Source organism: Suricata suricatta, chromosome 15, assembly GCF_006229205.1.
Source record: "Suricata suricatta isolate VVHF042 chromosome 15, meerkat_22Aug2017_6uvM2_HiC, whole genome shotgun sequence".
In the NCBI taxonomy this organism is placed as follows: Eukaryota; Metazoa; Chordata; class Mammalia; order Carnivora; family Herpestidae; genus Suricata; species Suricata suricatta.
In genome coordinates, this window is record NC_043714.1 from 67,749,804 (window position 1) to 67,776,968 (window position 27,165).

General features: G+C 51.1%; 1 protein-coding gene across 4 annotated transcripts in view; it reads right to left on the reverse strand.

Annotated features, from left to right (window-relative positions):
- Positions 1-27,165, reverse strand: part of ASAP1 (ArfGAP with SH3 domain, ankyrin repeat and PH domain 1) — a 310,121-nt gene that overhangs the window by 16,309 nt on the left and 266,647 nt on the right. For 3 of the 4 annotated variants that reach the window (XM_029923855.1, XM_029923857.1, XM_029923858.1), the window contains 8 exons: positions 25,837-25,928; positions 23,579-23,765; positions 23,252-23,337; positions 21,941-22,056; positions 21,721-21,788; positions 20,616-20,723; positions 18,369-18,597; positions 7,099-7,269 (listed from right to left, as the gene is read on the reverse strand). In XM_029923855.1, coding sequence (XP_029779715.1) covers positions 7,099-7,269; positions 18,369-18,597; positions 20,616-20,723; positions 21,721-21,788; positions 21,941-22,056; positions 23,252-23,337; positions 23,579-23,765; positions 25,837-25,928 — 1,057 coding nt within the window. The remainder of the gene's footprint in view (positions 1-7,098; positions 7,270-18,368; positions 18,598-20,615; positions 20,724-21,720; positions 21,789-21,940; positions 22,057-23,251; positions 23,338-23,578; positions 23,766-25,836; positions 25,929-27,165) is intronic. The other variant, XM_029923859.1, reaches the window with a different exon arrangement.

The following is a 27,165-nucleotide window of genomic DNA, read 5'->3' on the forward strand; positions in this document are numbered from 1 at the left end:
TGGCTGAGCAGGCTCAGAAACAGGAGGGTGGGTGCAGAGGACAGGATTGGGCAAAGTACTGAGCTCTTTCCCTACGCGGAGTGTCCTCGCCACGGCACCTGTGGCTGCCCAGATGCTTTTCCTCCAACAACAACATGGAGGGCTGGTGTCATTATCCTCATTTTAAAGGTGAGGAAACACAGGTATGTGAGCAATGGCTGCAGGTCACATGGCTACACGACATACCTGGAAGTCCTGACCGTGAGTCTACAGGCTTTTCACTACTCATCACGATGGCCCAACAGTCCTGTCAATAATAGCAACTACTGTTTACTGGGCAATTACTACGAGGGAGGTAAAGTATACGTACATCACAGGAATTATGTCTATGGCCTATAATATGATTCCCTGCCATTTTGTTTATGAAGAAACACGAGCAGTAAAGCCAAGCCCAAGGTCAAGTAGCCCAAGGTAGGGGTGAGAGCTGTGATACAGAAGGGAGCAGCCTCCCGCTGGGATCTGAACTTGACTACCACCCTGTATCAGTGCCCATCCCACCGAACCTCCTGGATGGGGGAGGCCGGCACAGGGCAAAGACGGGGCCTCCTGGACAGAACTTTCTGTAACTCCAGGACACCGATGCAAGAAGGAAGCTAAGCCGGTGTTACCAGGACCCAAGACTCTCAAACACAGCGTTACTTTAGTAAGACCCTCCTTCCGACCATCAGTGTACTTCCACGCGCCGTCACTAACACGAAAGGACTCCTGGCAGGGCCTCTCACGACGTCCTCGGGCTGTGACTGCTGTTCGGGTGGGCGCTTCTTTGCAGCACGGCGCTCAGCGTGAGTCTTTAGGACTGGCCAGCCGATCGCACACTTCCCGACTTAAAGGAGCCATAATATTCAAAATGTCAGAGAAAGTTCTAAGTTGGGGTAAACGACTGTATCCATTAATTCCCTTTTTGTGTAGCAAACATTCCAAACCAGTGATTCTTAGGCCTGTTACGTGCAAGACTGACCACAAGACCAGTAGGGTTGCAGAAAGCCCCTCCTCTGCTGTGGCCACCTACTCTGCTGTCACCCAGATGAGCCATCACACCAGGGGCTGTGGCCCGACACCCACAGACCTGGTGTCCAGTGACCTCATTTGACCCTGGCCACTTTAGGGGGCTCTCCATCTCCACAGACGCTGTGTTTTTATGCCTCGGTAACTCTGCCCCTCTGTCTCTTTTCTCTCCAACACCTAACCCCTCGCACCCGTGCCAAACTCCTACACTACCTGCAGAGAGTACCTCCAAAGTCAACTTCTGAGAATTCCTTCTCGCCAGACTTGACCACCCCCTCCTTCCTCTTAGTCTACAACCAGTACTCACAGAGCAGTGGTTAAGGGTGCACATTTTGGAGACAGACAAGCCTGGCTTTGAACTCCAGCCCTACCATCCCCCAGTGGGTAGGGATTTGGACTATTCTGCTTTTCTTACTAAGCCTCAGTCACTGCATCCATATAATGCGAACCAAACCATATCAGTAGATATCACTAGGCAGGTAGGAGTGTCTCAAGAGAGAAACTATGGAGTGCAGGGCCCAGCGCAGGGCCCTAGGGGACCTGACGCAGACGGTAACGATTACTCACAGCTCTCTGACGGAATACGCAGAAATGGTGAGGATTTGCTCATTGAACAACATTGCAAAGACTGGGCCTGTCCTTGGTCATCTCAGTGACCCCACTGGCAGCCCAGTCCCTGGCCTGGAGCTGTCACTAGGTTCTTGCTGAAGGAAGACAGCAGGACTCACGTGCTTCCCTGCCCACAGCTGCGTTCCCCCCGCAGCTTCCCTGGTGGGAAGGCCCCTGCGGTCTGACAGACAGGAATCCCATCAACCTCATGGCCAGGCAGAGGCCACAAGCCATGTCTGGGAAGAAAAGTGTGCCTTAGACACGTTTCTGAGAAAAGGATAGTATTCAAAGGAGGAGCAAAAACACGGAAGCAGTTTCATCCCTTTTTCTCTCCTCATGCAACTTGGAAAAGGACTCTCGTGTACAAGTTGGGTTTAAGAAAGCGCTGGAGACAGATGCTGGGCCAGCAGATGAAGAAGTTGTGGCTGAGACTCGGGGTCATGGACTTTAGCTTGGAAACTTCGGGCCAAGAGTTTATGGAGAGAGAGGAGGGCACTGGCCCCAGCAGTGAGTGCCGCACAGGCTCCAGGAGTCTTCGGGATGGTGGATAAATACATGATACCAGCTCTGAAGTTAGTGGGTGTGTGATCTTCTACCAGCATCTGACCGCTCTGTTCTTCAGCCTCCTCATCGACAGAATGGAGACAGTGACAGTCTCTGTCTTACGGGATGGCTGTGACTGCTGAGTACAGTGATGGCTGAGCAGCAGAGCACCAGGACCGGGGAAACAATCTACAAATGGCAGCCGCTGTTATTAACTTCTAGAACCGCATGCACAATGGGGCGGGGGGTAGGGGGCAGGGAGCTGACATGAAAATATGTTGGGAAACCTACGAAAGGAGAAGAGCAAGAAATTTCTGTCCAGAGGCTCTTTTATAAACTCATGCTGTTCCAATCAGTAGACATTTCAAATACTGAGGCTTTTACCCAAAGTTCTGGCCTTGAAAGAGAAGTGTATCCATTTGTGACATGGTTTTTTTTTCCTAGTATCTGCTCTACAATAAAAAAAGCTTATACAACTTTAAATCCCTGTGAACAAATATAAGAAACCTAAATGATTTCCAGAGATCACTTAGCTTGGGACTGTTAGAACAGAGATCCAGAACCCAGGCTTCCAGAATGTTCTTTTAGTGCATATACGGTTTCCTGTGGCATGTGCTGTAGAGACTTCTCTGAATGCCTGCCGAAGGATGGAGGTCTTGGGGTAAGTTGCGCTTAGGTATTAATTACCATACTTGTAAGCGTAAGAATTGGGTTAATCTTATGGTCACCACAAACTGGATAATCTGCTTTTTGTTTCTTTTGTTTTTTTTGCTCTCGCTGGTAAGCAGTTCAGTGTCAAATGTGTGGTCTATTTCCAGCCACTGTATGTGATCTTCTCTTATACATTTTGCAAAGAGACCATACTCCTGGACTTTATTTTCCTTTGTTCTCATTTCTTCATTAATTTTACTTAAGTTATGTAAAAATATGGTTGGCCTATTATAAAGCAGGTTATAAACAAATTATTTATCTCCAAAGGTGAGGTTTAATGACATGCTGCTTGGAAAGCCAACCTCCCCATAAAACCCAAATTTGCCCACAAGCCGCCGCCGTGTTTTGTCATCAACGGCTGCCCTGGCAGCATCCGGAGACAGGTGGCCGAACTCCTCACAAGAGCGGGACTTCAGCCGCATGACGCCTGGGCTCTCCTGGGTGCTGCGGCCACTGTGGTCCTGACAGGGACCCGCAGCAGGGCTGCACACCAGGGCTGCGTGCTACGGATGGACGGGGGGCACACAGCCAGGCGGGGATGCGGGATGGCCTGGAATCACGGAGCTACCATGTGCAGACCACCACGGAGCACGGGAGGGGAGGAGGGCAGCTCTCCCAGCCCCACGGGCTCCCCGAGGACCGGCCATAGGAACTCAGGCACGCCATTTAATCTTGCTGTGTCTCAGTGTCCTGAAAGTCAGGGTCCCAGCATCTCCTACTCTGTGGAACTGTGGTTAAGATTGGAGATGTACTGGGGTGCCTGGCTGGCTTAGTTGGGGGAGTGTGAGACTCTTGATCTTGGGGTTGTGAGTTCACGCCCCACGTTGGGTGTAGAGATTACTTAAATAAAACTTCAAACACAATTAGAAAAGTACTATTAACTCGCCCCATTTCACAGCCAGAAAAACTGAGGAATGGAGGAATTAAAAAAATACCTGCTGAAAGTCACTGGGCTACCAATGGTAGAAGTGGATCAGAATCCGGATACGGCACAGGGTCCACACTGGAGCGGGGGAGGGAGGTGCACACAGAAGCACTGCGGCAATCCCTGTGCGGAGGGGCCAGAGTGGGGCTAGAGTGGGGGCTGGGCCCGGAAGGCTGCGCTAGCGCGGCCCTGGAGAGCAGATCTGGAAGGATGACGAAGGATTAGCGCCCATGAGTAGAACACTCCAGGCTGAGGCGCGTTATGAACAAAGGCTCCGATCTTAGAGAAGAGAATGCAGTCCAGGAACCTGGCATACCTCAATACGGCGGGCACGTCGCGTATCGGGGCGTGGGTACGTGAGGCCCAGGGGAGCTAGGAGGCTGGGGCTGTACCAAGTCCCCATGCTGGTTACTCTCCTGCCAATCAGGCCCAGGTCCTGGTCTCAGACAGCCCACAAAGCCCCCAGCTTGGGCTTGGGCTGGGGGGGGGGCATGGGAAGTTTAGGGGAACAAGAGAAGCACGGATGGGAACAGTAGGAGCCGTAACTGGGGTCTCAGGGCCCAATCCCTCACGTGTGTTACCAGTGGTCAGTCTGGGGGCGCCCATGTGGCTCAGTTGGTTAAGCATCTGACTCGTCTGACTCATGATTTCAGCTCAGATCATGATCTCATGGTCGTGCGATCGAGCCCCAGGTAGGGTTCTGGACTATCAGTGTAGAGCCTGCTTGGGATTCGCTCTCCCCCCCCCCAAATAATCATCAAAAAAAAAAAAAAACTTGCTAAAAAAATATTAACCAGTCTGGTCTTGCCTCTGGCTTCTGGAACACAATGTCAGCCGGAGGGAGCTAGGGAGACACCAAGCCCTTAACCACACCTGTCTGTAAGTAGATCTCACACATGTGCACACACATCAGCATAGAAAGGACCCCGAGAGTCCAAGAATTACTGTTGGGGGGGTGTCTGTGAGTGGCCACCAGAGCCCGTGGAGAACTGTCACCATGCCACAGACCCTGACGCCTGCTGCTCCGGCCGTGTGAAGGTGGGAGGCTCTAGCTGGGGAGACCGGCAGCAGACCGCTGGGTGCCCACGTCTTCAAAGGGCTCCCCATTGGTGGCACTAACTCTCCTCTAAACTGGGGGCTGTGTTTAATGAAAAGTGCCCCTTGTCCACAAAAACAAAAACACAGAAAACCGGCCCTGCTGCTGAGTGATGTGAAAGGAATCGAAGTGAGGATTCCTAAGCCAGAAAACAGAGATTTCGTCCAAGTTGCTGTAGACTGACTGAGCCTGTGAGGAGGACACAGGGTGCTGTGAACTTTACACAGAAATAAAAACCAGTTCAACACGGGATCCGAGTTTACGATCTGTGGGCTGAGCATCTGCACAGCCGTGCCGGAAGGCATGTCATCTGGTCTGGAAAGTCCTCTTGGGTGAAATCTGGAGATGCTTGAAGGCCCTGGAAGGCGACCGTGGACAGGTCAAGGGCGTACTCAGGACACCGGCATGTGTCAGTGCAATTGTCCACGGCCCCTCCCTGGACTGACTCACCGGGGACTGAGGCCTCCACAGCGCCCTCAGGGCTGCTCCATGAACCTCTCCCTGCCCTGTGACCCGATTTCTCAATATTGCCACAGGGCTTTGTGGACACGTGAGCCCTAATGGTAAAGAACAGTCCCTCACGAGGCCGGGGGCTCCCTGAGCAGACAGGCCGAGGCTCCCCAAGAGGCACGCGCGCATGCGGAGTGAATGGCCAAACACACAGACATACTCGCACACACACTGTGGTATGATGGCCAGATGACAGACTGGTGCCAACTTGCAAATGGGGGAATTGTGGCTTTTTCCAGAAGCTCCACGGGCTCAAGACCCCTTAGTACAGGCTTCTGAAGAGGCCTCGTGAGGCATTCAGCTGCACCACCTTCAGTTACGCTCTCGAGCCAAAGGAAAGAGAAGCCACAGTGAAAGTCATTGGCAGAAGGAGGGGACCCAGGCAGACGAGCTGGTCTTTCTCGGCATGCCTGTCGTGGGCCCGCCCGCCTGGGCGCAGGGGAGACTCCTGCTTCCTGACTTACATTGCTGTGGGCCAGTGAAGAGTTCTGGGGAACTAACAAGGTAGGAGGGATCGAAATTACGTGCCTTGTGGATGTGAATTTGTTGTCCACAGCCAATGTCACTAAGGGACTCTGCAAACACTCATCTATCCTCAAGTGATTCCTGAGGACCTGCCGTATGTGGGCTCGATTCTAGGCCATGCAAACGCCAAAGAGAAGACAGACAAAATCCTTGCTCTTGTGGAACTCACATTCTAGAATGACTGAGAAGCCAAGCGCAGAGTGCTTAGCCACAATGATATGATGCTCTGAGGGAGATGGTGGGGGGAAGCTCCTTTCGAGAGGGGAGCCGGGCACACAAGCGTTCAAGCCCAGAAGCACAAAGGGGAGCCAGCTTCTCGGAGCACATGACTCAGCCGCAGGCAGCAGACTGGCCTCAGGAGGGAGAGCCTGTGGGCCCGACACCCCGGGGAGAGGCGGCGTGGCCCGTGCACAGGGAAGGTGCTGAGGGGTGCGCCCTCCAGGTCCCGGGGCCAGGAGCTGGCGTTCACCCTGAAGCACCATAGGAAAGGTCTAAAGGTGAGAAGTGACTATGCCTGATTGAGATATTTGGAGAAAAGTTTCTGACTTGTATTCTGGCTGTTTTGAGAGTGGATCACTGGGCTTCCCAAGCCTCTGTTTCCTCATCTGTAAACCAGGCTGGCAACACCCACTGCATAGAATTGCTACAGTGACTGAAAGAAGATTCTGTGACAGGTGCACCAGAAAGGCCTGGAACTGTATGTATTGTTCTGGTTTAAAAAAATTTTTTTTTCATTTATTTATTTTTTGAGAGATAGAGGGAGATGGAGCATGAGCGGGGAGGGGCAGAGAGAGAGGGAGACACAGACTCGGAAGCAGGCTCCAGGCTCTGAGCTAGCTGTCAGCACAGAGCCTGATGTGGGGCTGGAACCCACCAACCATGAGATCATGACCTGAGCCGAAGTCGGACGCTTAACCGACTGAGCCACTCAGGTGCCCCCGTTCTGGTTTTTAAATGAGCCTATTTTCCAAGCTGTTTCTTGGTCTTAAGCGCAATCACACCCGTATGTATCCAAGCCCTCTTCCGGCCTGTGCAGTCCGCTCCATCTGCTGGAGGTGCTAAGTGTCCATGCCCACCGCGCCCCACGCGCTGCCTGGCCCCTGGCAGCGCGGGCCCTGACTTCAGGATGACTTACCCCAAGGAACTGCGCCTTTGTTTGGGGGCCCGTGAGGTAGTGGGCTGGGAGGGTCGGACAGGGTTCTCTTGTGTCCGGGTGGTGGGGGAGGAGGCCTCTTCTTGGACAGGGTGGAGCTGCCACTAGAGGTCTGGGTGCTTAGAGGGAGTGTTGAAGGTGGGCCAGTTGGACCTAGAAAGGAATCGAATGGGGCAGGAAGGTTAATCCCAGTGTCACAGACAGAACAGCCAGTATGCAGTGACTTCCACACACCGAACGTGGTACGGCACTCAGTCGAAGCTGGATACAGCTGATCCCATCAGCTCGGTCACTCACAAACAGGGGGTTCCAAATTGCTGGTTAAAAAAAAAAATCACAAGGAAGGAGAGGGGAGTGTGTGCTTTTAAGGAAACGCCAGTCACATGGAACACTAATGGGGTTAGGTCTTCATTTGGGGACCACAGGGGACATCAAACATACATTTTTACATGAATAACTTACAGGGACCATCATAAAATCTGCTGAGGAAGAAGGAACAAAGGCCCAGCAGCAGAATCAACAGAGGAAGAACAGCCCTTCGATGGGCCACACGGCAAAACGTGAAAATAGTCACGGCCCAGGAGTTTTCTCTCTGTAACTTTTTCTTTTAGTCAGCGAACTTTGCGTGAAAAAAATTTTTAACGGCTTTTACCAAGAATGAAGGAACCAGTCAATGTAAAGAATTACCTGGAAAAAAGAAATGCAAAAACTCTTTTTCCCTCTAATTCTGAACTGTTCTAAGAAATCATAAACCATTACAGTGGAAGCCTGAAAAAGTTATATAAATTAGACACTGATTTCTAGATAAAAAAAGACTCAACTTTCTCCAGAGGTGAAGCCAAGATGGCAGTAATAATATTAATATTCCACATAGACAGACACACACATACACAACCACTACGGTAAAACTTGACGTTTGGGAACTAATGTTTTAAGGAAAAAATGGAGCCTGTTTTTGAGAGATGTTATGGGTCAGCATTACGGTACTATTTGTTTCTTCGAAGTGGCAGTGATGTGGCTGGAGTGTGCCTAGCACTGCATGCCAGGCACTGTGACAAACCTCTCTCTATGGAGTAGGACCAGGTGTATGGTTTGTGCTCACGGACAACTATTTCTGCAAGCATTAAGGAAAGACATCAAAGAAGGCTAAGAACTACGGCCACTCCAAATTTTTAACGAGGATAGTAGCTACCTGGTGATCTGGAAAGGCTCTAAAAGCTTTTTACATTCTGTGCATGAAAAGAAAAGCTTAATCACTGCCAGCTTCCTTCTATGGTAAAATAAGCCTGATGTTTCCCGATTGATTCCCGGTCAATGCCAGCACGGACCTGCACCAGTGACTCTCAAAGGCAGTCTCGCCTTAGAGGTCAATACTGACCATCCCAGTGAAACTATCATCTGCTTGGGGCTCAGTCGGTTAAGCGTCTGGCTCTTGGTTTTGGTGGAGGTCAGGATCTTGAGGTCCGTGAGTTCGAGCCTCACATCACGCTCCATGTTGACAGTGTGGAGCCTGCTTGGGGTTCTGTGTCTCCCCCCTCCTGCCCCTCCCTGCTTGTTCTCTCTCAAAAATAAACTTAAAAAAAAAAATCCTCTGCCTTAGGATAAAATGGCCCGAGTTATACAATTTAGCCTCTCTGTCTGGCTGAGGTGACACCTGATGGAAGCCTTACTGTTCCTCCCAATTAGCCCCCGAGTATGGCTCCAGTGCCTGCAGTTTCAGAAACCATTCTGTTAACAAAATGGTGACTGCTGCTATCACCTTCCATGTGCACAATGATTTGTAACTTTTCAAAATGTGTTCGTATTAGTTCTTGCTGTCGAATTTTCATTGTTGCCCCCATTCTGCAGGGTGGTGTGGGGAAGGTTTCAGCGCCACGAGGTGAGCCATGGAGGGCAGGTCTCCTGGCCTGGCTCTTCCCGAAGGCCAGGACTGTGCTTAGTGTGCTGTGCGTGGGAGGAAAACAACACTGATGACAGCAGCCGCTCCGTATCAGGAATGTAACTTTCCTCCTGGAAACGCATGGAGAATAGAGAATGGACAATGAGGAAATTCCAGTACTTTCCTCTTTGTCGCCACCTAGGGATCTTCTGATGCAGTGCAGCTAAAAGTCATGGCATCAGTTCCAAACCCTGTCTTGGAAACAAAAATTGCTGAAGACAAGGCACTAATGGGGCTCTGTCTCTGAGCAAAGTTGTGTGTGTACCTGATTTCAGGAGTGATCAGACCACAGAGTCGTCCTGTAACCACAAACCAAGCAAAATCCTGCCTCCAGCGCCAGCATTTCAGAGACGAGGGATGAGTGTTCTGCACAGGATTACATACGTCTGTCTTACTTTCATCTGTAATCATTTATCTTTGTTTATTTGTTTAGTGCCTGTCTCCCCCACCAGACTGTAATTCCATCAGGGCCAGGCCTTTTTCCTGGTCTGGTGTACAGGAAGTTGGACTGAGTTACTACAGTACTGGATACATGCATGAAATGAACTGCCATTTCCATCTTCTTTAAGTCTGGTGATTCTTTTTTTTATTTTTTTAAATTTTTTGAATGTTTATTTTCTGAAAGAGAGACAGACCGCAAGCAGGGGAGGGGCAGAGAGAGAAGGAGATACAGAATCTGAAGCAGGCTCCTGGCTCTGAGCTGTCAGCACAGAGCCTGAAGTGAGCCCCAAACTCATGAATTGTGCGATCATAACCTGAGCTGAAGTTGGACACTAAGCCAACTGAGCCACCTAGGCGCCCCAAGGCTCTTGATTCTTAAGAAAGACAGAAGGGTGTCACTTAGACCAATCACACACTAGAAATAGGGGGAAACAACAGGGACGTGTTAAGTTTGAAAAGAAATATTCGCTACAGTCATAGCTAGAAAACACACACACTGACTCACCTGTTGTTTTCTAACAGAAAGTACAGAAGGGGGGGGGGCATAAAATCTGCCTGGCTCGTGGGGCTGGGTTCAAAGGCTGAAAGGGCACCTGGGGGGCTCAGCTGGTTCAGCATCCTACACTTGATTTCGGGTTAGGTCACGATCTCACAGCTCTTGAGTTTGAGCCCCACGTCAGGCTCTGCACTGACAGCACGGGGCCTGCGTGGGATTCTCTCTCTCCCCCTCTCTCTGCCCCTTCCCTGACTGTACTCTCTCCTTCTCTCTCTCAAAATAAATGTTAAAAAAAAAAAAAGGCTGAAAACCACTATATGAGGCCCCAGAAAAACAGACTTAAACTTTTTTCCCCGCATATTTTAAGATTTGAAGAGCTCAGAAGAGTTTTAAAATTAGTAACTAGTCTCTAAGCTAAAGAGGATGTTTTATGCAAAATAATCCGAATACTGGCTTAGTGAGGAAGGAAGCACTTCTGGCAGGATAAAGAGAGCTACAAGAAAATAGAATAGAAGGAACACAGCATCGAACAAACACAAAAAAGGGTGAGAGGCAAGACTGACAGGTGTGGGGATGCGTCGAGTGACACGGACAGCCTGCCAGCGCCCGTGGAAGGAAGGAGAAAACGCCCCGGTCCTCCTCGGCCACTCATATTGGCTATTATGTCAAATTATCTTTTCCTTTTTCTTAAAAATATGGCTCTGAAAAGCTCCCAAAGCTGCTATAAATAACCACAAGGTTAGTAAGATTATCGGAAGGTCTTCTGAGAGGAGAGGGAACGCACTCCGCGCCTCCTGAGAGTCTGCACGTCCAGGGCCTCGGCTCCCCAAGCACACAGGCCTCTGGGTCGCTCTGTCCGGACGCCGTGCCGCATCTGCAGCTCCAGCAGTGCCCGCTGGACTCCTGGGGGCTGCACTGCCACGAGCACCGCACCGTCATCGGTTCGGGGCGCCCTAACCGAGGTCTGTGCCTCGGATGTGTGCCCGGCACGCGGCCAGAGCGCAGGAAGCCCGCTATCCTTCTCGAGGCCGCTGTCCTCACTCTGGGCACTTTGTGAAGCCCGTGTCCTACGTCCCAGGGCCCAGCCACTCGGATTCGCAAAAGCCTGTGGTTATTTCCGGAGAACCGCCCACGGACTGGATTTCCTCTGTTCACCTAACGGGAAGCCAGTACATTCACAGATTCCAGAGGTGGTTTAAATGAAACCTCACCAGATAGGACTGTCTTCAACGACAAGGAAATGAATCCATTTAGCCTAGAAAAACTGTCCTTCTGAAAGGCCATTCACGTACACCTAAAATATGTTTCTTAAAAAAATCCACTCCTAAATAAACCACTGGCATGCTTTCCAAACCTCCTCCAACGTTTCCTAAATCCTCTAGAGCTACTGTTTACTGAGTATTGTGCGCCTGACCTACCACTCAGGAGAGGTTTATATACAACATCTAGAACTCGCCTTCTGAAGTGCCAGAGACCAGGGGCGCCTGGGTGGCTCAGTCGGCTAAGCGTCTGACTTAGGCTCAGGTCATGATTTTGTGGCTCAGGCTCTCTGTTGTCAGCGTGGAGCCTGGAGCCTGCTTTGGCTTGGGTTTCCTTCTCTCTGCCCCTCCCCTGCTCTCTCTCTCTCTCTCTCTCTCTCTCTCTCTCTCAAAATAAATAAACATTAAAAAAAGTGGCAGAAACCCAAGGCTCAGAGAGTTTAGGAAAGTGTCCAGGTGCTTATCCTGGACAGTACTGGGCTCTCCTCCCTGGCTGACCCGCCCACGGACTGGATTTCCAGTCCATCCTCACCTCTGCATCTGTGAAGGGTTGGTTCAAACGGAACCGCATAACCGCATCCAGGGCCTTCTCTAACCCACCCCTTTGTCCTGGGGCAGCTGCCTCTACCTGTAACCTTCTACCAGGCTGACTGACACTAAATATGCCCCACGTGGCATTACAGCTAGATTTCCTCTTCTTTCTCAGGCTGGAAGGTTCCTCAGGGCAAGATTCATGCTGTCTTCATATCTCTCAGCACCTGGCACATTCTGAACAGTCAATACAGGTCTATGACAATAACTCATGGTGTAAGTTAGGAGGATGCTTTTCCATTGTCCTACACATACCCTGGGTTTTTAGTAAAACAAGACATACAGAGGTCACCTGTGCTAGGAGGCCAAATACAAGTACAGCCTTGAAACTTCAAGTCAGAAAACAAGACCCAGAAGATGGCTTTAAAAATTGTCTTGACAATTTTTGAGAACCTTGTCCATGGAAGTGTAATGTACATGTTCTAAACACGCCATGCCAGACACAGCAAGTGAGAGTAGCCGAAATCCTATCTGTGCAACTATGGACAAGACAAACGCTTTTCACAGTATAGAGCTGAGAAGTTTGCTGCTTTCAAAAGTAGATCAGGGGCTGCCTGGCTCAGTTGGTGAAGCATGTGACTTTTTTTTTTTTAACATTTTTATTATTGAGAGACAGAGCATGAGCATGGGAAGGGCAGAGACAGGGGGAGACACAGAATCTGAAGCTGTCAGCACAGAGCCTGACATGGGGCTCAAACCCAGAAACTGCGAGATCATGACCTGAGCTGAAGTCGGACGCTTAGCCAGCTGAGTCCCCCAGGCGCCCCAGCATGTGACTCTTGATTTGGGCCTGTGAGTGCGAGCTCCATGTTGGGTATAAGTACTTTAAAAAAAATTTTTTTAATGATTTTAATTTATTTTTGAGAGACAGAGAGAGCGCAAGCAGGGGAGGGTCAGAGAGAGAGGGAGATACAGAATCTGAAGCAGGCTCCAGGCTCCGAGCTGTCAGCACAGAGCCTGACGTGGGGCTCGAACCCACAAACTACGAGATCATGACCTGAGCCGAAGTAGGACGCTTAACCAACTGAGCCACCCAGGTGCCTCTAGAAGTACTTAAAAACAAATAAAATCTTTAAAAGAAAAAGATGGAGACACGTGTATTTACATAAAGAAAGACCCTGTGTGTGGAAGGCAGGCGCTATTATCACCGCACTCAGATGGGGAACCAGAGGCAGGGCGAGGTGCGGGGGAGTAGGCAGGGCCCGGCCCAGCAGTGCGGTCCATCGACGACGCTGCGCTACACCCGACGCGGCATCAGCTATTCTCCGTCCTTCGGGCTCCTTCCAGAACACCAACAGAAACAGGAGAGTACCTGGATTCAAGGGTCTAATGTGGGCCTCGAACAACTAGTTGTACATGTCCACATACAAGACGCACAAGGATTTCCTCCGCTTCCCTTTCCACACCGGGCAGTCAGGAGACTTAGCCAGTGAGCCCGTGCCAGTGGCCACTGCTGAGGGCAAAGCACACTTGTGGCCTGCAACGTGGCCAGTGGAAGGGGCTAGACAATGTGCTGTGCTTTAAAAAGGATCAGGGGAGACTGATAAAACAGGCCAAAAAAACTAAAAAATCTGACATTGACGAAGGATGACAGCCTGTGGGAAACTGCAATATGGGGCCACTCCATGGTTATCTTCCCAGGAGATTAGGAAAAAGCCACTCAGGAAACTGTAAAGTCATCAGTATATGAATAATGCCGCTACTAGGAGAGTAATTCCCAGACAAGCTGGGGTCGCCCTGTAGTGCACTTTGATGACAGCGGGCCACCTTCATGTCCTGAGGACACCTCCCTCCCTGCCCTGATTATTGCTACAGACCTCAAACGAAAAGTCGCAGAATCATGGTCTCAGATGCTCACACACGGTGCTGGGGTAGAATGGCCGCACGCGTTCCGCAGACTTCCGGCAAATCAACCACACATGCTCGGCATATCTGGTGCAGTTTTAGGAGTGTCCCCTCCCGACTCTGGCCACACGTTTCTGGGACAGCTTTTCAAGGATCCTGCTGTTGTTTATTCACTCAACAAGCATGGACTCAGCACACCTGCTCTGTGCCAGGGGCGGGGCAAGGACAGCTCACCTGCAGCCTGGTTGCAGGACAGAGAACCGGAGACTGCCCGGGCACCACAGGGCATATCTCACTGCCTTGTCTCCCTTCTTCCTGTATTCCAGGGCCCACAACACTTGTTGAAGCAATACAAGCCAGTAGGATAAAAAAAAAATTCCTATCTGCTGAATGCCTGCTCAGTACCGGTCACTATGAACGTTATTTCGTGGTCTCCGAGCAGTGAGCCAGCAACGCAGCACCCGGTCCTGTTTTCCACATGAAGACCCTGAAGCCCGGCAAATCAGCTAAATAATAAAATGAGCCCAGGGCTGGGAGAGGATTACACGTTTGCAGAAGGGGCCCCACCTCTTGGGTGGGTCAAGGGAAGGAGGCTTCTTGGAGGAGGAGCAAGTGAGGTTTGCCCCCATGGGCTCACTCTGCCCAGGTCCTCGCATTGTGGCTATGCGTTAGACAGTGTGTGGCTCTCATGCTTTGCTCTGGGATTCATGAGGCTACCGAGTGTCCTCGCCCAAGCTGATGGCGGAGAGGGGCTCCCGTGAGTGAGCACCGACTGGGCCCCTCGGTCCGCCAGTGCCTGCTGCTGTGCTGACCGCCTGCTGGTCCCCCCCAGGGGCCGCGGCCTGTCTGAAGCGGAAGTCCACAGACGAAAAATGCGTATGATGTGCGCCAGCGCAGCAGAGTCGTATAGATGTTCACCCGACACTCAGAGTGGGCACAGGGCCCCGGCTCCACCAGCAAACAGGAGGAAACTGTCATTAACCGTCGGTGGTGCGTGTTGCTCAAAGTTTGGGAAGTTAGTTCTTTTAAGAAAGTCAAATACGTCTTGTGAGGTCAGATTTACCAGCCACTGATCGTTCATTTATTTAACGAAGCCTCTCCTTGAGCACAAGGTGCCTGTTCCTGCTCGTTTATGGGACTTGGTTGCATCAGCCTGCCTTCCTTTTCCCCCAAAGGAGCCTTTTTAGAGCCAGGGAGCTGGAGTGGCTGCAGTGCGGGCAGCCAGGGCCTCACGGGGCACTGACTCTGTGCCAGGTGCCCGGCTACATGCTTCCCGCACCTCTCGCTAACCTGCAGGACACCTTGTGTACATTCCAGCTTGCGTCCCTGTTACGTAAGTGGCGTGGAATTGTACGATGCAAGAGAAACGCAGTCCTGCAGCTTAAAACCACGCAGAAACAGTTAAATCCAACCAACCCCCCAAGCACAAGCACGCAGTATCTGTCTCCAGCCCTGCCCTGCAGGACGGGTCGGACGGCACCACGCTGCTCACCAGGTCCCTCCGTGCCCTAGAGATGTCTGTGGTCACAGCCAGACGTCCTAGGAGCCCCCACCTCATGGGACGTCAGGGCTCTGCTTTTTACAAAACGCATTCTCTACATACTGTCTCACTAGATTCCCAGGGCAAGTTCTCGAGAAATTCAAGGCAGTGATCGACCGCCTTCCTCAGTGTGGGAAAGAGGAAACTAGAAGGTCTGGTTTGATGAGTCTTAAGGCTCATTTTTTTACTTTCTATCCTCTAACAGCCGCCTTGTGGCCTCAGGTCAGCTCCTCGCCCTTTCCAGGGCTCGGTTTCTGCAGCTGAACAACTGGCTGCGCACTGCCATCACCTTCCAGCTCCCTCCAGCTCTCAAGAACCCAGCTTCTGGGACATTAACGTTGGCTGAGAGATGAAAAACCTCATCTTGGCAAGCTGGAAGAATTTCCAGTCCTAATAAACATAACCATAAAGTGGAGGGCAGGTGCGGATCACAAGGGAGTAACTTCTGCATAAATTAATTTTGCAGCTTGGACGTAAACTTGCTGGGCTTCACAGGTCTGAAGAGGTTAGGCGGCAAAATGTGTCTAAGGCTTCAGAGTCCGAACCGGGTTCGGAGCCACCGAGCCTTCCCACCTCACTGCAGGCCTGCTCCAGCACAAGGAGACTTAGCTGGACGGCAACTGAGGTCACACTGCCTCGCGTTCTGAGGAGGCAGCTGCAGATTCTGGAAAATATTCCTGCGCGGACTCAGAATAACTCTTTCTCCGCTTCGCCTCTGTACTCCTCTTATTAGTGGGGACTTGATCCTCAGTGTCTGCTATGCCTTGCCGGAAGCCGCCGCCTGCCAGAGCCCTAAATTCACAGCGTGGAAATGGCTGCTGCAGCAAGCAAAGACGTCGACATCACTTCCATGGAAAATGAGCAGCCAAACGACAGATTCAAGACATCCTTGTTTTCATGCAAATGGTTCTACCAGTTCAACAGAATGAACTGAAAAAAAAAATGTAAGGGCCATAAAACAGAGGAGAATTCTCTCTGCACAGAGTGTCAGCTGACTTTCACCAATGTCTTCTAAGATCTGCATTCTAAACACGATCACTTTTCCAAATGTGGGAGCCCTTGAGCCAGGCTGACTGGGGGGCACAGCTCCCCTTTGTAGAGTCCTGGGGAGCCCCTGCTGCCTGCATCTCTCTGCCTCTGACGCCCACCGTGAGCAGCCTGCAGGAGCACTCGGGTTCCAGCAGAGTCAGAGTCGGGAGTTTCGGGGCCAGGCTGTGGGGAAGTATGGCCGGTCCGGGGCTGACCACACTGGCTACGGCCAAGTCTCCGAGCCCTTGTTCCACCAGTTGGATCACTTAACACATTTGGTCTTTGTTTTCCGGGCCTTTGGTAAAGAGCTAGATAGAATTTATTCAAGGCAAGAGACAGATGCTTGGCGTCAAGTCAGATAGTGTTATTTGTGGGTTTCTGTGCCCCCTTGAGATGAAATTACAGAAACAGGTGGAGGGAGGTGAGGTGGTCTCCTGGCCCCCAAGGACTCTGGTGTCCTCTCCTGGAGACCTTTTTCAAGGTTCTCCATTACTCAGGGGCTCCCACAACAGGAACGGGTCTGTCCTATCCATCTAGACAGGTCTTCCCTACCACATTGGTAACCATGATCAGGGATGCGAACGTGTTCAGAATGATTTCTTCGATTGTTTTATAATGGTCTGAAGGTTTCTCGTGGTCCCCTTTGGGCACAGAAATCTTATGAGATTGCTGCTCTGATGGGGAAATCTCATTACCCGGAGGTGGGCAGCAACCTAGGACTCTTATAGTACGGAACACATCTGCCACTTGAGATGTTAGTGTTTCAATACGGATTCTGATGCTTATTTACATACATTCTACTATAACGTATAGAAAGGTAAGACAAACACTGGCGGGTTAAACCACCGGCTTATGCATGCTGTTACTCTTACGTTATGGTCACTAGTTATCTTTGATGAGACCTGCTCGTGCCCAAACCTTATTTTAACTTTTCCCCATTATTTTATGATCTGTGAGGCCATTTGGGGTCTAAGAACACAGCTCCCATTTATAACACTATTTCAATGAAGAATGAGCTCTGAAAAAATGCTGTTCTGAATAAAGCTCACATTTCTCAGAAAATAGCCCCAGTGTGATTCAAATAGGCACAGCATTGTGTACGGAGAGGCCCTTGGAACCTGCGTTAGCGCGAGCTGAGCACACAGGGAGGATCCTGCGCTTGGGTTGACTGGCTGAGACCAAATCCAAAGCCACAGCTCTCCGTTTCCCCCTGGTTGGGGTGTCCCTTCATGTTGCCATTTCTGTGTCTCAGCGTGTCCCAGCACAGGTGGGAAAGCCCGGACACTCAGGACAGGGCACCCTCTGTGGATTCAGGACACAGGACACGCGCTTGGTTGCTACGGAACAGGGCGGTGGACCATCAGCTCTCGGTGCCAGCCCGGCGGAGGCATCAGACAACCGTCTCTACGCAATGACCCTCTTCTGGGTAAGAGTCTTCCCGGAGAGTGTCCCGTGGGAAAACAACCCTCATCAGAAAGCACCGGAGTGTGGGCTCGGGTCCTACAGGACCCGGCGAGAATCACAGGTATCTGAGAGCATGAGGCCGATCACTCAACATCTCCGCACCACAGTCCCCTCGTCGGCCTGACGCCAGCAGCTGCGGCCCCCACCTCATTTTGTGAGCCTAAAATGCGACGTGCTTTGTAACTGCTGCCTATCGCTGTTACTGCCGACATCTTCAGAAGCGACATCTCGGCGGAGAGGAGAGGACCCGTTCAGAGAAGAACTATGATCCCACCCCCGCCAGCCAACAGGACAGAGCACAGGTTTCGGCGCCAGGTGGACCTTGGACTCCATGTCGACTCTACCACTTACCGGCTGGGTGACCTCGGGCAAGTCACTCAGCCTCTGCAAGCCACATCTATAAAATGGGCGCGAGAGCACACACCTCATGGGGCCGTTGCGAGGTACGGACAGCACAACACACGAGGCGGGCCCACGGCGCTCTTTTACTGTTGGTGCTGAGCACACGGCATGGTCCCCATTTCGAGCTGTCCTTGACCTCACGTTCCGTCCTCTGCCACTCAGAGGCACCCTGCCGTGTTTACCTCGAGGCTGTGTAGACTGCTAGCTTTGAGGATGGAGTTGCAAAGCCCTTCTCAAAGTCCCTACCTTTCCCGGCGTTTCTCGGAGGCAGCGGGGGTGCCTCGGTGGTTGGTGACGTGGGCGAATCTGTGCTCGTGGAGGCGAAGATCTGGTTGGTGAAGGCGCCGTAGGAGAGCCGCTGCTTGTCCCTCGGGGTGCTGAACCCCGGCAGTGACAGCTTGTCCTGGGGGGAGACACTGGACGAGTGGCAGAAGCTCTGAGGCCTCGGCGAGCGCTCTTTCTTGACAGGGCTGGGCTGTGGGGACAGAACAGCGCAGCGGGTGAGGCATTCACGGAGGACTACACTGCAGGCCCCGCTGGGAGGGGGGCTCCCGTGCCCTCTGCGTGCCCTGAGGTCAGCCGCCACCCAGCACCAAGGATGCGGCTCCTACACTCCCCACTCCCTGCTCACCATTATCAGGGTCACATTAGGGAGGCACCGGTTAGCGATCAGAAGGGTTCAGAAGCCTAAGGTCACGGTCAAATGTAACTTTAATTAACAGATACCTGCCCTGTGCGGATTACTTTTACTGGCGCTGAACAGATTCCCATATGTGTAATCTCTACACTGTGTCCCCTCCCTGCTCAAGCCTCTCACGTCGCAGTGCTCTGTCCTCGCCGCCCTTCTCCTCTCACATCCCCTTAGGAAGCAGCCTCCGCATCGCGGCCAGAGTGACGCCTGACACTGCTGACTCAGACCTGCGGGTCCCAGCCCGGCCTCTCGAATTCCAAACTGTATCCAGTTGCCTATAGGGGGTCCCTCGTGTTTGCACTCCTGGTGACTGCAAGGGCAGCCATGTAACTTCCCCAGGCAGAAGTCCTGAGGTCACCCAGGGCCACGACGACCCGAGTGGAAGCTCAGAAGTGCACCGGGGCCCTGCGACTGCCGCACGCGCACGCCAGCCCCCGAGGCTCCCTGAACAGCCCTGGGCTCCTCATTGCAGCTGCTTTCAGCTCCAGCCTGTTCCTCACGCTGCGGCCTGAGCTGGTGGGGAAGCTGCTTCCTCTGACAGTGATTTCTGTGGAAACAGCCCCAAGGCCATATTTGGCCCGTAACATGCTTCCTGACTGGGGCAGCCTGACCCCTCTCCCCCCAACCCACTCGAAGGGCACCTTGCACACTGGCTTCTGACCACTGCCCAGGCTTCCAGCTCTATCACGACCCCTTGGCCTTTGCACATACTGCTCTCTCTCCCCGGAAAGATGCGTTCCTCCCCGCTTCTTTGCCTGGCAAGCTCCTCCCAACTCTCAAAAACCCATCTCCAGGGCTTCTTCCTTGGTAGGGTCTTCCCTGCCTGCCAAGGCTCAGGCGGTTGCTCAGTCCTCTGAACACGTCTCAGGGATGTCCCCCAAGCTGTCACTGTAACGGTCACCCATTACAGTTCCTCTTCTCAAAGCGAAGACTGTCTTGTGGACACCTTGGTATGACCTCTCCTTACAGGCCGCCCAGGAACGAGGAAGCGCTCAATCCAGAGCTGATGAAAACTGCACGAACGAACCCTCAGAGGCATTTACGGTCTGTGAGAGGCAGACGGGCCCAGGTGCAGCCCCGAGTCGCTCTGCACCAGCTCTGAGACCTTAGGTTGCAAAATCTCCGTGCGTCAGTTCTCCCTTCTGTAAAATGGGGGCCAGAGCAACGCCATAGTGGGCTTTTGGCAACAACGGTGTGAGGCGGCACGGGCAACGTGCTTCCCACGGCCTAGTCCAAACCTAAGTACTCAATAGGTGACAACTTTTCATTTATTAATGAGCTGCTCTGATGGCTAACCCACCACTTGGCTGGGCTGTGGTGCCCCGGTGTTTGGTCGAAGACCAGTCTGGATGCTGCAGTAAAGGGATTTTCTTTCGATGTGACTAAGGTTTAAATTACATTTTGAGTAAAAGGGACTACCCTCCATAGTGTGGTGGGCCTCATCTAATTAGTTGAAGGGCTTTTGAGAAGAGACTGGGGATGTCGGGACTCAAGACCACACCATCGACTCCTGCTAGGGTCTCCAGCCTGCCGGCCTGCCCTATGCCGTGCGGACCTGCCGGCTCCCGCTGTCACGTGAGTCAGTTCCTACAAATAAATTCCACTCTCACTCCCTCTCCCTTCAGCCACATCCTGCTGGGTCTGGTTTCCCAGCTCTGGTACCGAGCAAGGGTCAGAGACTGAGCAAAGAAACTAGCCTCAGGTCGCAGGACCAGACACTCTCGGGAGAAAAGGGGTCTCGCTCACGCGGGGCGGAGAGCCCGGGAGCGGCGGCGGGGGCGCGGAGGCACTGCGGCGCTCACCTTGTCGTCCAGGTCGTCGTCGCTCTCGTCCATCTCCTCCTGACGCAGGTTCCACTCATACTCCACGTGGACGTGCGGGTTGAACTTCCCAGACTTAGCCTGGGAAAGCTGAAAGTGACACACAGCCGGTGTAGTGACGTTAACGGAAGGGTTATGCGTCCTGCTAGGACATAACCACGGAGCAAATCCCACCTCGTTCCTGCTTTCAAATTAATCCCCAGTGGCCGCCTGAGGGGGCAAAGCTCCGATTTTACAGGCCGGGCCGCTGTGGGCGGGCTTGAGAGGAGTGGCGAAGAGCTACAGGCAGAGCCTTTCTCATTTTGATAACCGGACTTCTCTCCGAAATGAAAAGCTTTCTTAAATATTAAAATGAGCCTCAATAGTGCCAATTGCTGGCTGGAAGACAACATCAGAGTTAGTGACGTGTGAGAGGCAGGCCCTTCAGGTCAGACCTCCTGGCTCCTTGGGTGGCCCACTTTCCTTATTTGTAAAATGGGGGCACGGAGAGCTAGAGCTCTCCTCTGAGGATTCTCGTGAGAATTCAAACCCAGAACTGCTGGCCTGGAGCCCACGCTTGGCAGAGAGCAAGAGGCGGGAACTCACCTTTCCCATCTCGGCCTCCCCCGTGGGCAAGAGAATCACGCTACACGAAGGCCCAGGGTGGGGAGCGAGAACCACTGGGATCAGACAGGATGGGCCACTGGGGCAAGCTGTGCCTTTCACCTTTTGAAAACCATTGTACTCGGAACTTTACTTGCCCAATTTACGGAAGTGGCTTCTGGGTAATTCTGTACTACTGAGCGGTGGAGAACGCCTTATGGCCTGGCATATAAAAAAGCAGGACTTTGAGTCACAAGCCTGTCTGGTAACAAGATCTCTCACATGCCTTTTGGCTCCTGTGTCCTAACCGTGTGGAAAAGACAGATGGGGACGGATCCTTTCACCACTTTTTCACACGTAGCCCTCGTCCCCATCTGACCGTCTTCAGCCAGTGTTCAGAAAGACAGACCTGTTTCTTTTATCCCGACCCCAGGTTCTGAGAATGACGTGTCTGATGGGTACCCCGTCCACCCCCCTCCCCCTTCCCCAGCTCCGTTCTGCCTACCAGATCTTCACACTGAGTAGCTTTCAATCTCTTTGCTATGTCCAGGGCAGTCTCTCCAGCCTGGTTCACTGAAACAGAGGAAAAGAAATCGGCATAATTATCTAAGGTGTATCTTGAAGAGGCTCCTGACAATGATCAAATTATAACATAACACGCGAGTCTCGGTCTGGCCAACCGAACGCCCAGGCTGGCTTGTTGAGATGCTTGGTGTCACGCTTACCGATGCTCACGGTGGGCTTGCCCCTCAGAAGCAGCTTTAAACACTCGGGTTTGCCGTACAGACTGCAGTAGTGCAGGGCCGTGTTGCCCAGGGCTGTCTGCTTATCCAGGTTCCCGCTGAAAAATTAAGCATTACCAGGAAAAAGTCCAATTTCAAATGTAATTTAAATGTGACATAAAGGATATGATTGAAAGCTACAGATTAACACTTCTCTGGCTGCTGATGACCGAGTCAAGTCTGAGACCTATGTGCAAGCTCAGGGAAAACTACGATGTAGCTAACGTCACGCCCACGTGTCTAAGCCACACGCGGACAGTAATAGCCGGCGTGTCTTGAGGGTCTCCTAGGGGACAGGTGCTGCCTCTCTCCGTTCTAACTGTTCACAACCACCCAGCGGGGCGGGTCAGCACCACCTCTGCTTTACAGATGGGAACGCTGAGGTGCAGAGAGGATGGAGGGCTTGCTTTCAGGACTACCAAGGCACGGGGGCGACAAGCAGGGATTTGAAAAACGCCAGTCTGTCCCGGAGCCAAGGCTCTTAAAGACCACACTGTCCCACCTCTGAGAAAGAGGTGTGGACATTTACATACACAATGTGGCTGTGTCCAGGTACCGTTCTTCATATGTGAGTCCAAATCCCTTCGCTCTTTTGCCCGCTTGCCCCAGATGGGCTCAGTCCCTCCTCTGGCTCACAGAACTACCCACCAGACAATACAGCAAGTCCAATGGCTGGTGTTTAATATCATCCTCCTATTAGCATGTCCCAAATTAGAATTAGCTATTGGGTTGGCCACACACACTGTAGTGGTTTTTTTCTTTTTAATGTTTATTTATTTTGAGAGAGAGAGAGTGAGAATGAGTGGGGGAAGGGCAGAAGAAGAGAGAGAATACTAAGCAGGCTCCGTGCTATCAACACAGAGCCTAACGTGGGGCTCGATCCCATGAACTGTGAGGTCACGACCTGAGCTGAGATCAAGAAATGGAGACTTAACTGACTCAGCCACCCAGGTGCACAACACAACTGTAGTTTTTCAATGAACTTAAGAAAAATGAAAATTCAGATCCTGTTGACCTGTGTTAAGACTTTCCCCTTTCAACCTTTCCTAATGCAGTAGGTTTTGGACACAGACAGGATTTTATATCTTTCTAGGCTAAGGGTTGGCAAACTGTAGCCTACTGTAGGCCATATCTGACCCTCCATATGTTTCACAACCTGCAGAGACGTTACCCAAAGCTTGTGTATCCCTGACCTGGACCACTAAGAAGTTGGCGTGAATGATAAGGCATATTCGGAGAAAACGAAAAGCATACCAGTTTTGTACAAGGAAGTCAACCAAGTGGAGAGATGTTTGGTCTGCAGTTCGGACTGCAAGATGCAGGGCCGTCTCCCCAAGCTCCTGAAAAGGACAGGATGAGAGTAAGTAAGGTGAGCGCATGTCCTACTTTGCCTAGAGCAGCTTTGTTCCCATCAGTCACCCCGACATTAATTATTAATAGCGCAACTTTCACTCTCAAATTGTCCTGGCTGAGACATGGCCACTCAATGTATCTCACTCTGCTGGGTTATAATAAAAGGAATTAGCTTTTAACGTCATTTTCCATATCCCCTTCTACCTTACGGTTTGAGTGGGGCCTTACCTGCCCGTGCTCCAGCAGCGGTTCCATTAGCTCCACCCCCTCTGCGTACACCTGAATTAGTGCAAGTAAATCCCGAGATTTGATGGCCTCGAACAACTCATTCAGTTTAGCCGACGAAGACGAACAGGCCTTCCTTGAAAACTTATGATCTACGTACTTTGCAGTGATGTATTCTTTCCGTACAGTCCTGAAGTAGAGCAAAGCAACATATAAATACTTATTTTCTACGAGCTAAGAAAAATCTACATATTTTCCCCCTGAAAAACAGTTCTCTTTAAGTGAAATACATTCTCCAAGACTCCTTTTAAGCATTTAAACCAACCAGGTTTCAGACCAAGTTATCCCATCACAGGATGAAGAAACTAATACATACTTACTAGTATATGTGCAGGCAATCTATATAGTCACAAAATTCATGGGTACAAATATCATAGCAGGGTTTTTTCCCATCGTGACAATAGCTAGAGAAATCTGCTGTTTCCCACTACTTCAAAATCAGATACACTTACATATACAAAGAAAACACAACATTTGAAAGAACAATTCTAAAAGACCAGTGAAGTCTCCAGAACGTACTCATCTGACACAGTCCCTTATTTGAACAGGTAAGAACACGGAGGCTCACTAAGGCGGTCCTTAGAGTCACTCTCCCAGGCTCAGGTCATTGAGCGCCAGAATAAAGATGAATAAAAATGACTGGTCTTTCCCGAAGGTTCGGCTGGGGACGGGAGACTGTCATGGGTAACACCTGAAGTCTTAGTGGGCGTGTGCATTTCCTTCCTGAGGACTCATCCTTTCTCCATTTTTCAGGTCTGTCCCAGGCTCCGGGACTGAGCCCAGCTCCCAGCTGCAGGGCTATCCGACCTAAGCAGCCCAAGCTGCAGAAAGGCCGAATGCAAATCTGCTCAGAGTAAAGGAGGAAGAATCAGGCCAGCCAGCAAGGGTCCAGAGGATACCGTTTGACATCTTAGAGCCACCCACACCTGAAATCACCCCACGACTTTCCTAGTTAACTCGAGCCACTTAATAAAATAAGCAGTAAATGGATTTGGGTTCAAATCCTAGTTCTATAGCACATCAGCTGTACGACTTGGGGCCAACTACTTAATCTTCATGAGCTTTGGTTTTTGTTCCCTGAAAATGGGTAGAAGAACTCACTGGTGTACTCTGAATGAAAGAATGCACAGCACCTAGACGCTTTCCTCTTTCTGAGAAAGCTCTAACTCCTGGGACCTGAGAGTTCTCGCTCACTAAACGCCAGTCTGTGTGGAGGCGCCAGCACCCTATCCCAAGCCAGGCACCACTGTTTAAAACCCAGGTGACGCCTCTTCCCTTCATTCTGGGTCGGCAGCGAAGGGGCAAGCTGCCTGATGGCAGACTTCGGCCACTTGCAGATTCTGCTGGTAACCAAGATGTGACTTTCATGGATGTTCTTTACCCTCAAGTCAAAGTCCTTTTAAGACGAGACAGCCATGGTCTGACAAACTGGAGGACCTGCAGCCCCCTGGAGACTGGCCGAAGCCTGGCTTCTGCTCTCCCGCTGTGGGGGACTTCATAATCTTTGAAAGGTAGCTACTGTGGGATGGATGGAACCTCCGACTCACGAATGGAATGGCTCAATTCAAGACTGATACCAGTTGCTATCTATGTGGCCCTGGGTAAAGGTATGGCCTCACAGCACGCCTCAGTTTCCTCACCCGTAAAATACAAGTGGTCATACCAATCTTCCTGCCTTCCAGGGAAGCAAGAGGGCAGGTAAGGAACAAAGAATAACACATGGCTATGGGTTCGTGTCAAAGCTTCCTTCCTTCTACGATGTTATCCAAGATGGCGGAGTGTGGATCAGCGGCAGGAAGCCACAGGAGGCAGATCTGAGACAACTGTTTCCATGCATTAAGTTAAGTTGCAGTCAGGTCTGCAGGTCAGTGTCCTGTCTGTCTCCTGTTGTCACAATAGGCCATGATTTAGAGAGAACTGTCTTTGTGAAGACACCTCCTCCAGAGTCAACTACTTAAGGAAAGGGGTCAGTGAACATAATCCGTGCACTTGAGAAATGCACTCACTCCAAAATACCTTTCTGTGCGCTTTCCTCATAGCGGAATTTCCTCTGGGCGGGTGTGCGTGTGTGTGTGTGTGTGTGTGTGTGTGTGTGTGTGTGTGTGTGTGTGAGAGAATACTATAACCATTAAGACGTTTCTTGGGAGAGCAGTAAAACAATTACAGAATGGCAAAGAATTCAGTCTATTAGAAGTACTTACATATCACTTGAAGGGGTGGGTTTTGGCGAGGGGCTGGGTAAATTTGCTTCCATAATATCATTAAAACTATTGTTTCCTACATTCTTGGCCAGCTGTAACATATACAAAACACAATACAGTCACTCTTTATACTCGCTTAAAAGTTTCCTATTATTTGCTTTGGAGATTTTTAAATATGTATCGTTCCCTCATTGACTCAGAATATAAACCATCCATCCATCGGGTCAACAAATACCAAGCACCTACTATGCACAAGGCATGGAACTTTAGGGTGCTGAAAGTAAAGAGATGTATAAACCATGTTCCTTTCTGCAAGAGCCAACAGACTAGCAGGGCCACTGAAAAGAAAAGCAATAATTTTTACAGATACAATGTGATAAATGCTAGATAGAATAGGATATGGCCCTACACACACACACACACACACACACACACACACACACACACACACACAGATTAGATAGCAGGTTCTACATATGAATCTACGTTAAATGCTAAATGACAGCAATAGTTTTTCAATCTCCAACATGCTTCATTTTTAGACTGAGAAGATTTATTCTTACTGAATAGTTCTAGAAGGATGTGGGATTCCTTTATATTTGGGGTACATGCTAAGATGCTGCAGAAAGCATTTTGCTTCTGGGTTCAAGACCCTTCCAGGAGAATTTGTCCTGGAGGGCTTCTGGTCGTTTGGGTAATTTGGGGAGCAACGGAGAGTTTAAGAAACATTCACGCAACCAGGTGTGTGGGGGGAAAATCTTGGGTTTATCACTGGGCAAATATTTCAGATTTGGACTCTCCCTGTTTCTAGTTGTTAACTGGGTTTCGTTACCTTAAGTCACGGCCATGGAGTGACACCACCTCCACACTAAAGAAGAACGTGTCAGGTATTGGATCGGAGGCTCTAATGCTGACGTGAGTCAGGGAGCTGAGCGTTAGTATGCTACTTCCTAAATCAGGGGCTCACACAACACAGACACACCACCACTGCTTAGCGGATGGCTGCTGGCCGGCTGGCTAACTGCCTCTACTTTTGGGTACTTTTCTCCAGACAAGGCTAGTGATCAGTTAGGCTTTCAGACTTCTGCGCCCCAGGCTCACTCAGCTTCGGCCCAAGAGCGTTCTGCACGAAAGGCCGTTTTACTTCAAGCACCTTTCCTCTTAGTGTAAAGACTCCCTCACAGGACACCTGTGTTCAAATCATGCAGGACAGGGCTTCTGACCAGAAGGCGTTATGGGAGACGCCAAGCAGGCCTCCCCTTCCTTTATTTGGCGTTCTTACTGCAGGGACCAGCTCAGCCTGGACCCACCGAGGGCGCCTGATCTGGG